At 43.1% G+C, this 12,968-nt stretch overlaps 1 protein-coding gene across 7 annotated transcripts in view; it reads left to right on the top strand.

Moving 5' to 3' along the window:
* The first annotated feature begins 3,399 nt into the window (after positions 1-3,399).
* Positions 3,400-12,968, top strand: part of ca5a (carbonic anhydrase Va) — a 28,292-nt gene continuing 18,723 nt past the window's right edge. For 3 of the 7 annotated variants that reach the window (XR_005478746.1, XR_005478745.1, XM_039017359.1), the window contains exon 1: positions 3,400-4,180. Coding sequence is in view for 4 of the 7 variants with exons in the window: in XM_039017359.1 (XP_038873287.1) it covers positions 4,039-4,180 (142 nt within the window). In the remaining 3 variants the exon portion in view is untranslated. Of the gene's footprint in view, positions 4,181-8,957; positions 9,409-12,968 lie in introns of all 7 variants that reach the window. The other 4 variants (XM_039017357.1, XM_039017356.1, XM_039017360.1 and 1 more) reach the window with 3 other exon arrangements.

Below are 12,968 nucleotides of genomic sequence, written 5' to 3'. Positions count from 1 at the left end.
TAAATCAAATTTATCAACCCATGGAGGTCTGGATTTGGAGTCACACTCAAAATTAAAGTGGAAAACCACACTACAGGCTGATCCAACTTTGATGTAATGTCCTTAAAACAAGTCAAAATGAGGCTCAGTAGTGTGTGTGGCCTCCACGTGCCTGTATGACCTCCCTACAACGCCTGGGCATGCTCCTGATGAGGTGGCGGATGGTCCTGGACAGTCTGTGGTGTAATGTGGCGTTGGTGGATGGAGCGAGACATGATGTTCCAGATGTGCTCAATTGGATTCAGGTCTGGGGAACGGGCGGGCCAGTCCATAGCATCAATGCCTTCCTCTTGCAGGAACTGCTGACACACTCCAGCCACATGAGGTCTAGCATTGTCTTGCATTAGGAGGAACCCAGGGCCAACCGCACCAGCATATGGTCTCACAAGGGGTCTGAGGATCTCATCTCGGTACCTAATGGCAGTCAGGCTACCTCTGGCGAGCACATGGAGGGCTGTGCGGCCCCCAAAGAAATGCCACCCCACACCATGACTGACCCACCGCCAAACCGGTCATGCTGGAGGATGTTGCAGGCAGCAGAACGTTCTCCACGGCGTCTCCAGACTCTGTCACGTGCTCAGTGTGAACCTGCTTTCATCTGTGAAGAGCACAGGGTGCCAGTGGCGAATTTGCCAATCTTGATGTTCTCTGGCAAATGCCAAACGTCCTGCACGGTGTTGGGCTGTAAGCACAACCCCCACCTGTGGACGTCGGGCCCTCATACCACCCTCATGGAGTCTGTTTCTGACCGTTTGAGCAGACATGCACATTTGTGGCCTGCTGGAGGTCATTTTGCAGGGCTCTGGCAGTGCTCCTCCTTGCACAAAGGCGGAGGTAGCGGTCCTGCTGCTGGGTTGTTGCCCTCCTACGGCCTCCTCCACGTCTCCTGATGTACTGGCCTGTCTCCTGGTAGCGCCTCCATGCTCTGGACACTACACTGACAGACACAGCAAACCTTCTTGCCACAGCTCGCATTGATGTGCCATCCTGGATGAGCTGCACTACCTGAGCCACTTGTGTGGGTTGTAGACTCCGTCTCATGCTACCACTAGAGTGAAAGCACCGCCAGCATTCAAAAGTGACCAAAACATCAGCCAGGAAGCAGGCTCATAAGTCACTGCAGTGATTGAAGGTGCCGTCCCAAAGTGAGGGTGCTTTTAAATGATTGATTGCACTCTGGACTAACAAGAGGATCTAGTCAGCACTGTAGAGGCTTAGGCATGATTGACGGCTCCCGTCGCTGCAACCCCCCCCCCCCCCCTCCCCCCCCCCCCCTACACACCAACGTGACCCCCACTCCATTAGCTAACATTGTGAATATGCCAGCAGCATTTACTCTTGACAGTGCAGTTACTGTAGTCAGCCTCTGTGAAGGTGAGCATAGAGCAGGGATCATCAACTAGATTCAGCCGAGGGACGATTTTATTCTTGAACGGATGTTTGGGGGGCCGGAACATAATTACTAATAATTTGTAGCCTGCAAATGAAAAAGCCCAAACAGATATAATATTTGACTAAAATAGAATAATTTCAAGCCTTGCTTACATTTGTATACAATCAAGGTTCTCTCTATTATGCGTGGGAATACTTGGGAACAGACTTCCAAAATAAAAATGACTTGGAACTGATGTCCTGGTGTTTTTCCAGTCTTTTCTGACCCTGGCATAGAGAATCAGAAGATGTCTCATTATCAGTACTAATGCATCACTATTCAAAGGCCACCTGAGCCCTAAAAGCTCACCGGGTACAGTAACACATGCAGATGCACATACACACCACCACACACATGCACCCACACACACATGCACATACACACACACACGGTATCTGCAGTTGGTAACATATACAATATAAACGATAGAGATGTAGAATGCTCAAGAACTGCCTTCGATTAACCTATAGGCTGTTAACCTATAGGCTTGTCAAAATGTCTCAAAACAAAGTTCCAGAAAAACTATGTAATTATTAACTATTTGTTCCATCTGTTCTGTTCCATCTGTTCCATCTGTTCACTTAAACATTGTGTTGTTTAAGTGTTCCCTTTATTTTTTTGAGCAGTGTATATATATATATATATCCATAAAAATGATGCCAGCTGATTCATGAATTCAACTGGCTGAGAAAAGCTGCATGCCTGCCTACCTGTCTGTCTCGTCCCAACACTTCATTACTATGGGACAGCTGGAGATTGCAACATTGTTTCAATATTGAAATTCAAATGTCAGAGACAGACCGCAAGGTTTATATTAATCTCAATTAAATCAAATGCTAGTCTAAAAGAAAAAGAAATCGGAGATAATATCTAGATGCTTTTTATAGTGGAGATCAAGTTTATAAATTGCCTGGTTGGGCTGATGAGACAGTGGATTGCGCAGTGAGATGGAACAGAGTAAATAGGCATTTCAACGTCATATCTTTAGCCGGTGGTAACTTGTGACATAGACACCTGCTGGAATGTGGTTTTAACCAATCAGCATCCAGGATTAGACCTGCCTGTTGTATACTTAAGCAATAAGGCCCGAGGAGGTGTGGTATATGGCCAATATACTAAGGGCTGTTCTTAAGCATGACAACAGAGTGCCTGGACACAGCCTGTAGCTGTGGTATATTGGCCATATACCACAAACCCCGAGGTGCCTTATTGCTATTATAAACTGTTAACCAACTTAATTAGAGCAGTAAAAATAAGTGTTTTGTCATACCCATGGTATAACACAGTTGTCAGCCAATCAGCATTCTTGGCTCGAACACCCAGTTTATGCTGTCTGATATACCACGGTTTTCAGCCAATCAGCATTCAGGTCTCAAACCACCCGGTTTATAATATAGTATGAAGATATGCTAAAACACTTGTAGACAATGGCATGGCGATATTGGCTAGCTAAACTCATGTGTAGTCCGATGACGTGTTTCTAACGGTCGTCTCGCGCCAAACTGCGCATGTGCAGGCCAAAGCCACTCCTTCGATAAAGTTGTTTTTGACGAAAATGAAAACGTGTCAGTTTGTCACTTTCACGAGGTTGGAGCAATAACATGTTGAACTACCAAAAACATTGTCTCGAATCGAGGTTGTGCCTTTAGATTTAGAGAAAATGAACAACTAAGGAAGACCTTTTCACTTCTCAAACACCAAACACTGGCCTGTTTTGCAAGCGTTCCCGGAAGTCTCGCGATGTTGCGCCTCGGTTTTAGAAACTGTGCGACAGCGTTCCAACTGGTCGTTCAGTACAGCACCATTTCCGTTAAATTGAACGTTCCAGAACGAAAAAACATAGCCGAACGCAGCCATGTTGTTTGCTAAGCATGTGACACATATAATTTGATTAGGTGACGTCAGAGTATATATGGAAGAAGTCGGAGCTCAAGGGTGATAGACGAGTTTCCCTCAAATTATTACGAGTTGGAGAGGCGTTCAAGTGCATTTTTCAGTCATATGCTCGTATTTACAAGATGCTATGAACGCAGCATCGTCTCGCGCATGTGGATTGAAACGCCCCTCAGACGATAAAGCTGATAGGTCGGGATGGGAATTTTGCGACCGCCACTCAGCAAACTCTTCGTAATAACATTGCTTTGTAAACACATTTACAATCTGTTATTTTCGTTGATGCGGCGTGTGAAATATCTGTATGAAGCTAAATTCGATGGGCGCGGTGTTCAAGTAAGAGCACGCATCAACAGGACTAGTGAAAAGCTGTAAAACCTCATGGAATTTACGGTCAATTCGTGAATGTTTTAATCATGTGACAGCCTGCCCATTTCGTTGCTACCAGTCAAGCGAGAGGTAGCGAGAGAGACCAGCCATCCAGCCGACAATGTGGAAGACGAGGGGCCATAAAAAGCAAATCCCCTTAAGTGGAAACCGCTATGAAACCAACCCGTAACACATGGGGACAAGATGAGCAGTTGACTTGACGTTTTGCCTTACCTGAAAGGCTAAATAACAGCTAACTTTGACTCTCGCAACCCTCGAGAAGCGTATTCGAAGAATCCGAGATAATGGTGGCTCTTTCATCGGTTTTAACGCCACTTGCTCGGTATCTGCACAGACATCTCATAAAGCAAACCAAAGGTCAACGTTTGATCCCTGTGAGAAGATGCAACCTCACCGCATGTTCAAGCAAATATGTGCTTTCTGCCTGTAAGTGTCGAAACTTTTTAAATAGCTTGTGTCATTATATTAAGTACAGTTGCTTTTGCTAGTTGTAGGCAATATATTTAAGACTAGAACAGTCAGTACTATAATCACTACTAGTCACTTAGTCCAGCTGGCAGCGAAGCTGCCAAATTCCACACAATACATGATAAATAACTGTTAAATCTCTCAAGTAGCGGTAACGTAAATGGTAACGTTTTAATCAACATCACTATGGCTACCAATTATGTATATAAATCCTTGATGGCTACATTACTGAAGGGATAATGACATTGTGCACGCATTGCGATGAAAACAAAGAATACATGGAAACCAGGGAGTGGATTTCTGCATGAGTGAATCTGGTTCATTATGCCAGCAGCATACCACCCGGCATCTCACTGCTGGCATGCCTCTGAAGTTAAGCAGGGTTGGTCCTGGTTAGGCCCTGGACCATATGCAGCTGGAAGTGGTGTTGGAGGGCCAGTAGTAGGCACTGTTCCCTAAGGTCTAAAAAATTATCCCAATTCCCCAAGGCAGTGATTGGGGTCATTGCCCTGTCTTTCGAATGGGTCGTTAAACTAATCTAATGTGTTGTACTCCCACTACCACTCGGCAAAGCATGCAGTTTATTATTAGAGGTCGACCGATTATGTTTTTTCAATGCCGATACTGATACCGATTATTGGAGGACAAAAAAAGCCGATACCGATTAATCGGCCGATTTGTTAAAAAAATATATTTTTAAAATATATATATATATCATACACACACACACACATTTTTGTAATAATGACAATTGCAACAATACTGAATGAACAATGAACACTTTTATTTTTAACTTAATATAATACACACACGCACACAGCTCTGAAGTGACAATGATACTGAAGAGTCTGCTTAGGAGACAAATACTCTCAACTGTTTGATTAAAAATAGAGTTTAAGTTACCTGTGATGAATGTTGAAAACAAAAACTTTAATTTCTATATGCAGGAAATGCTATTTTAATAATGGGCATGGTAAGAATTGACGACCAAAGTGCGAGTCATAATTCCCATGACACCTTCTAGCAAAATCTGAAAAGCGGTTCCTTCATTTATTCCATAGGATATTTTTAGATTCACTTAAAATAAGGTCTGTGTTTCGTGTAGGCTTACATCACCGTGCCAATTTTATAACTGTGTAGATATCCATAGGACAAGGTAACTCTGATCAATATTGGCTAAATATAAGCGAAGATACATTTTTTTGTAGAGTGGATTTATGAAAATATGTTGACAAACGTTACCTTATCCTAGTGAGATTTACACGGGTATCAAAACGTCAAGGTGGTTTAAGCCTGCACGAAACACAGACCTTATTTGAAGTCGATCAAGACATTCTCTATGGAAGACATGAACGGTAAAATAACGAAGGAACCCCTTTCAAATTCAGCCGCAAGTTATTACAGGAATTATAACGCGTCGACTATTTCTCTCTAAACCATATACCTTTGACTAATCTGGAAACTATCACCTCGAAAACAAAACGTTTATTCCGTTCCATATTTTATCTAATGGGAGGCATCCATGAGTCTAAATATTCCTGTTACATTGCACAACCTTCAATGTTGTCATAATTACGTAAAATTCTGGCAAATTAGTTCGCAAAGAGCCAGGCGGCCCAAACTGTTGCATATACCCTGACTCTGCGTGCAATGAACGCAAGAGAAATGACACAATTTCACCTGGTTAATATTGCCTGCTAACCTGGATTTATTTTAGCTAAATATGCAGGTTTATACTTGTGTATTGATTTTAAGAAAGGCATTGATGTTTATGGTTAAGTACACATTGGAGCAATGACAGTCATTGATTGATTGTTTTTTATAAGATAAGTTTAATGCTAGCTAGCAACTTACCTTAGCTTACTGCATTCGCTAACAGGCAGGCTCCTCGTGGAGTGCAATGTAATCAGGTGTTAGAGCATTGGACTAGTTAACTGTAAGGTTGCAAGATTGGATCCCCCGAGCCGACAAGGTTAAAAATCTGTCGTTCTGCCTCGTCATTGGAAATAAGAATGTGTTCTTAACTGACTTGCCTAGTTAAATAAAGGTGTAAAAAAAGAAAAAAAGAAAAAATAATTGGCGCCCAAAAATACAGATTTCCGATTGTTATGAAAACTTGAAATCGGCCATTCCGATTAATCGGTCGACCTCTATTTATTATGCTACAGATGAAAAATGATGAACTTCACAGGGTGGTGAAAGTGCTCAGCCTTTAGCTTTATGCTCCATTCCAATGAATATCGAGGGTCTTATTCTGGTGACATGATGATAGATGCTTGGCTTCTGTTTGACAAATAAAAAGAATCTTGCTATTTTGTCCAATAATCTCATCATATAGGCTATACCCGCACTGTATCTGCAAACTGTTTTCTGGTGAGAAAATTCTCATTTTTAATGCAGATTGTAGAATATTTGCATGAAAATCTCTCACATATTGGCCACAGATCTTTATGCTAATATAATCAAATCTGCATGGGAAAAATTTTCTATTTTCTCACCAGTGGTGTAATTCCAACAAATGGACTTGTTGCAGATGAAAGGCTGTGAGTGACGACATAGTGCACATAAAAATAGCTTTTACGGTTAAATTCCCATGTACCGAAATAAAAAATACAAGTTTAGGGGGGGGCTTTACAAGTAGGCTGTCATTGTAAATAAGAATTTGTTCTTAACTGACTTGCCCAGATTAAAGGTTAAATAAATTTGATTCCATCACATTTTCAACTCTACTGATGGTTTTGTCACAAATGCAGCGTTATATAGGTAATGTGGCCACTCTGATATTGGCACGTGTGCTTTAGCCAACAGCTTGCAGATACAGTGCGGGTATAGTTTACGTGAAGAGATTATCATGGACAAAAGAGCAAGATAAAAAATATATATATATTTTGTTAAACGGCAGCTAAGTATCGACCGTCGTGTCACCAGAATAAGACCCTCAATATTTATTGGCATGAAGCACCACGCTAAAGACCGTGCACTTTCACCACCCTGTGAAGTTAATCATAATTTATTTAATCTGTATCCTAATAAACTGCATTGTTTCCAACGTCATAGTGGGAGGACCACACACCATTGCGTGGCTCCAAGTTTACTTCAATATAATGGTTATTGTATAAATATGTGCGCATAAAGCTGTTTCCGCCACCATTTTTCGCATTATAGACACAAAAAGATACCATGATGTCGAACAAACAAATAATGTCGCCATTTATAAAATTGTACCGAAATTACCTGTTTCCATCACAGCTGTTTTTTTTAATATGGTATGACTTTACACTCATAAACTGTTACTGATAAACAAACCATAGTAAACAATATATAATAATCTTAAATGTATACTCTGGGATTTTGGCAATAAGGCCCATTATGTACTTCCACAGAGTCAGATTAACTCGTGGATACCATTTTTATGTCTGTGTCAAATAAGGAAGTTTAAGGTAGTGTAATGAAACAGGCAGGGAGCAGGTCTCGAACCCTCGACCTTCTAGCCCGAGGTCCGGCGCGCTATCGACTATGCCGCAAAAGCATGCTCGTGCGGCAGAGTCGATTTCCGCGCTTATAAACCCAGGGTATCTACAAGTTCATCTGACTCTGGGGAAGTAGATAAAAGGCCTCATTGCCAATATCCCTTTAAATTATGTGTTTTAAATTGTATGGGTATACTTGAACAACAGAATGGTGTGGGCGTGTACTGGTCAATAGGCCTTTATCACACCCATAACGGTTGCATCCGGTCAGTGGTTAGTTGTGTAGCACAACATCCCGCAAAATGGAGCTGTTTTTTTTATTTTTTTTACCACTTCTGCTTGACCTGCCAAAAGTGACCACATCTGTCTGATCAAATTGATTATGTGATTCCTTCCTTGATTTGACAACTAATGATTTTCAAGTTTATTTATGTTTATTAAGAATAAAAAAAAATGTGTAAATGTTCAGTATTGAGCAAGGGAACAGGGAGTTTGTTTGAGAGCTAGGTGCTACAGGTCAATGAACAAGAACGAGGAGCCCAATTCACTGCAGGTGATAAGATTAGGAAAAGTTCAGATTTGATCAAGTTCATTGCTTTTGTTTTACTGCGGTTGCAGATTTCCTTTAACTCAACAATATAACTCTCACGAAGACCATACTCTTTGTTTATCTACTATAGCACTGCCTAACCCTTTCAATTAGGTTTGGCAGCTGTGCACTACATTTTTTGCTTTCTGTCTTCTATAGAAACAAAGATTTGTAAATCGTACTGCCACTGATATTGGTACTGTAGTTCACTTTGTACACGGACATGAAGCCTTCTGTCCTGTGTGCAACCACCTGGTTGCCTTGCTTTTCCAAACAATACAATAACAGCATGATGAGCATAACGACTGTGCCACCACATGTACCATGCACAAGTTTCCTGCGAACATGGCACAGGCCAAGGACTCTGGTAATACACTTTGTAGAGCTAGGCCTAGATGTTGTTTCTGATATAATTTTGGAATGGTAAATGGAATCTCTGCACAAGTGTTCTTGTTTTCAGGGGATCCGCCCAGAACCAACGACGTCTGGCAAAAGTGGCTTAAAATCTACACTTTAGCAAGCGTACATCAATTTTCTGTGATGAGATAGATTTTTACATTTTCAATCACGCTCTTAATAACATATTTTGCAAGGAATACAAATACTTTATCTCAAACACATCACAATAGTTTTAGTTATCACTCTCTCAAACCTAAATGCATCGTTTTTGTTTCAGGGCCCCTTCCTGACCAGGCAGTGCGTTCTGCTGGAGAGGCTTTGAGGAGCATTACACCCCAATTACTGATTTCCTCTGTCCTGCATGGCTTAGCTGAACTGTCTCTATTTGATTCCAGTTTTGGATCTCTGCCCTGTGGTTCTGTGCTGTCTTACACATGTCCCCCTGTTATGACAAAAAAGCTTGACAAACACCCAGATGATCCAGTCTTTCCTTAACTCCATATAGATGGGAAGTTACACTTTGTCCCAAACTGCCACCAGTTCTACCATTTTAGAGAGCTTAAAGGTCACAAGAGTTGTCAGCTGTGATTGAGGAAGGTACTGAAGAGCAATCAAGAGTGCCCACTATGGAGCCAAATGCGTTGGCCAAGAGTAACAGCTAGCAGGTTTCGTGGAGTATGTCACATGATAGTGGAGTCCTCTGGCCAGGCACTGGCAAGCCCTACTGGGTAAGGCAAACCAGTCAAATGAAAAGGGGCTTGGCTCTAGAGCCAGATGTGTTAAAACAGTACTCTGAAATGTGTAATTTTCTCCAGGCCAGATGGTGTGACTGATCTTTAGCCACCCAGCACATGGCTGAGAACAGCAGCTTTACACTTACTGCTGGAACTGTGTGTGTCCAAGACACCTTGTTCTAGTAAAAAAAAATCAACAAAAGTGTGGTGTCACTTGGAAATGTCCTTGTTTTTGAAAGAAAAGCACATTTTTTTTCTTTGTCCATTAAAATAACATAATTGATCAGAAATAGTGTATACATTGTTAATGTTGTAAATGACATGACTATTGTAGCTGGAAACTGCAGATTTTTAATGGCATATCTTCATAGGCATACAGAGGCCCATTATCAGCAACCATCACTCCTGTGTTCCAATGGCACGTTGTGTTAGCTAATCCAAGTTTATCATTTTGAAAGGCTAATTGATCATTAGAAAACCCTTTTGCAATTATGTTAGCACAGCTAAAAACTGTCGTGCTGATTAAAGAAGCAATACAACTGTCCTTCTTTAGACTAGTTGAGTATCTGGAGCGTCAGCATTTCTGGATTCGATTACAGGCTCAAAATGCCCAGAAACAAAGAACTTTCTTCTGAAACTTGTCAGTCTATTCTTGTTCTGAGAAATGAAGGCTATTCCATGTGAGAAATTGCCAAGAAACTGAAGATCTGGTACAACACTGTGTACTACTCCCTTCACAGAACAGCGCAAACTGGCTCTAACCAGAATAGAAAGTGGGAGGCCGCGGTGCACAAATCAAATTTTATTTGTCACATACACATGGTTAGCAGATGTTAATGCGAGTGTAGCGAAATGCTTGTGCTTCTAGTTCCGACAATGCAGTAATAACCAACAAGTAATCTAATCTAACAATTCCACAACTACTACCTTATACACACAAGTGTAAAGGGATAAAGAATATGTACATAAAGATATATGAATGAGTGATGGTACAGAACGGCATAGGCAAGATGCAGTAGATGGTATAGTGTACAGTCTATACATATGAGATGAGTAATGTAGGGTATGTAAACATAAAGTGGCATAGTTTAAAGTGGCTAGTGATACATGTATTACATAAAGATGGCAAGATGCAGTGGATGATATACAGTACAGTATATACATATACATATGAGATGAGTAATGTAGGGTATGTAAACATTATATTAAGTGGCATTGTTTAAAGTGGCTAGTGATAAATATTTACATAATTTCCATCAATTCCCATTATTAAAGTGGCTGGAGTTGAGTCAGTATGTTGGCAGCGGCCACTAAATGTTAATGGTGGCTGTTTAACAGTCTGATGGCCTTGAGATAGAAGCTGTTTTTCAGTCTCTCGGTCCCTGCTTTGATGCACCTGTACTGACCTCGCCTTCTGGATGATAGCGGGGTGAACAGGCAGTGGCTCGGGTGGTTGTTGTCCTTGATGATCTTTATGGCCTTCCTGTGACATCGGGTGGTGTAGGTGTCCTGGAGGGCAGGTAGTTTGCCCCCGGTGATGCGTTGTGCAGACCTCACTACCCTCTGGAGAGCCTTACGGTTGTGGGCGGAGCAGTTGCCGTACCAGGTGATACAGCCCGACAGGATGCTCTCGATTGTGCATCTGTAGAAGTTTGTGAGTGCTTTTGGTGACAAGCCGAATTTCTTCAGCCTCCTGAGGTTGAAGAGGCGCTGCTGCGCCTTCTTCACAACGCTGTCTGTGTGGGTGGACCAATTCAGTTTGTCCGTGATGTGTACACCGAGGAACTTAAAACTTTCCACCTTCTCCACTACTGTCCCGTCGATGTGGATAGGGGGGTGCTCCCTCTGCTGTTTCCTGAAGTCCACAATCATCTCCTTTGTTTTGTTGACGTTGAGTGTGAGGTTATTTTCCTGACACCACACTCCGAGGGCCCTCACCTCCTCCCTGTAGGCCGTCTCGTCGTTGTTGGTAATCAAGCCTACCACTGTAGTGTCGTCCGCAAACTTGATGATTGAGTTGGAGGCGTGCATGGCCACGCAGTCGTGGGTGAACAGGGAGTACAGGAGAGGGCTCAGAACGCACCCTTGTGGGGCCCCAGTGTTGAGGATCAGCGGGGTGGAGATGTTGTTACCTACCCTCACCACCTGGGGGCGGCCCGTCAGGAAGTCCAGGGCCCAGTTGCACAGGGCGGGGTCGAGACCCAGGGTCTCGAGCTTGATGACGAGTTTGGAGGGTACTATGGTGTTAAATGCTGAGCTGTAGTCGATGAACAGCATTCTCACATAGGTATTCCTCTTGTCCAGATGGGTTAGGGCAGTGTACAGTGTGGTTGCGATTGCGTTGTCTGTGGACCTATTGGGTCGGTAAGCAAATTGGAGTGGGTCTAGGCTGTCAGGTAGGGTGGAGTGCTACGGGGCGGTAGTCGTTTAGCTCAGTTACCTTAGCTTTCTTGGGAACAGGAACAATGGTGGCCCTCTTGAAGCATGTGGGAACAGCAGACTGGGATAAGGATTGATTGAATATGTCCTTAAACACACCAGCCACCTGGTCTGCGCATGCTCTGAGGATGCGGCTGGGAATGCCGTCTGGGCCTGCAGCCTTGCGAGGGTTAACACGTTTAAATGTTTTACTCACCTCGGCTGCAGTGAAGGAGAGCCCGCAGGTTTTGGTAGCGGGCCGTGTCAGTGGCACTGTATTGTCCTCAAAGCGAGCAAAAAAGTTATTTAGTCTGTCTGGGAGCAAGACATCCTGGTCCGCGACGGGGCTGGTTTTCTTTTTGTAATCCGTGATTGACTGTAGACCTTGCCACATACCTCTTGTGTCTGAGCTGTTGAATTGCGACTCTACTTTGTCTCTATACTGGGACTTAGCTTGTTTGATTGCCTTGCGGAGGGAATAGCTACACTGTTTGTGTTCGGTCATGTTTCCGGTCACCTTGCCCTGCTTAAAAGCAGTGGTTCGCGCTTTCAGTTTCACGCGAATGCTGCCATCAATCCACGGTTTCTGGTTTGGGAATGTGTGGCCTACCACCAACTGAGCAAGAGGACAAGTACATTAGTGTGTCTAGTTTGAGAAACGGATGCCTCACAAGTCATCTGGCAGCTTCATTAAATGGTCCCTGCAAAACACCAGTCTCAACGTCAACAGTGAAGAGGTGACTCTGGGATGCTTGCCTTCTATGCAGAGTTGCAAAGAAAAAGCCATAATGCTGTTAATGAGAAGTGGAAATGTCTAGAAGCAACAATGGCTCGGCCGCAACGTGGTAGGCCACACAAGCTCACAGAACAAGACTGCTGAGTGCTGAAGCACAACGCATAAAAATCGGCTGTCCTCGGTTGCAACAATCACTACCGAGTTCCAAACTGCCTCTGGAAACAACGTCAGCACAAGAACTGTTCGTCGGGAGTGTCATGAAATGGGTTTCCATGGCCAAGCCAGCCACACACAAGCCTAATATCACCATGCAAAATGCCAAACGTCAGCTGGAATGGTGTAAAGCTCGGCACCATTGGACTCTGGAGCAGTGGAAACACATTCTCTGGAGTGATGAATC

Source organism: Salvelinus namaycush, chromosome 21, assembly GCF_016432855.1.
Source record: "Salvelinus namaycush isolate Seneca chromosome 21, SaNama_1.0, whole genome shotgun sequence".
Taxonomy (NCBI): Eukaryota; Metazoa; Chordata; class Actinopteri; order Salmoniformes; family Salmonidae; genus Salvelinus; species Salvelinus namaycush.
Note: the sequence above shows the minus strand (reverse complement) of the source record. Positions and strands in the feature narration are given on the sequence as shown.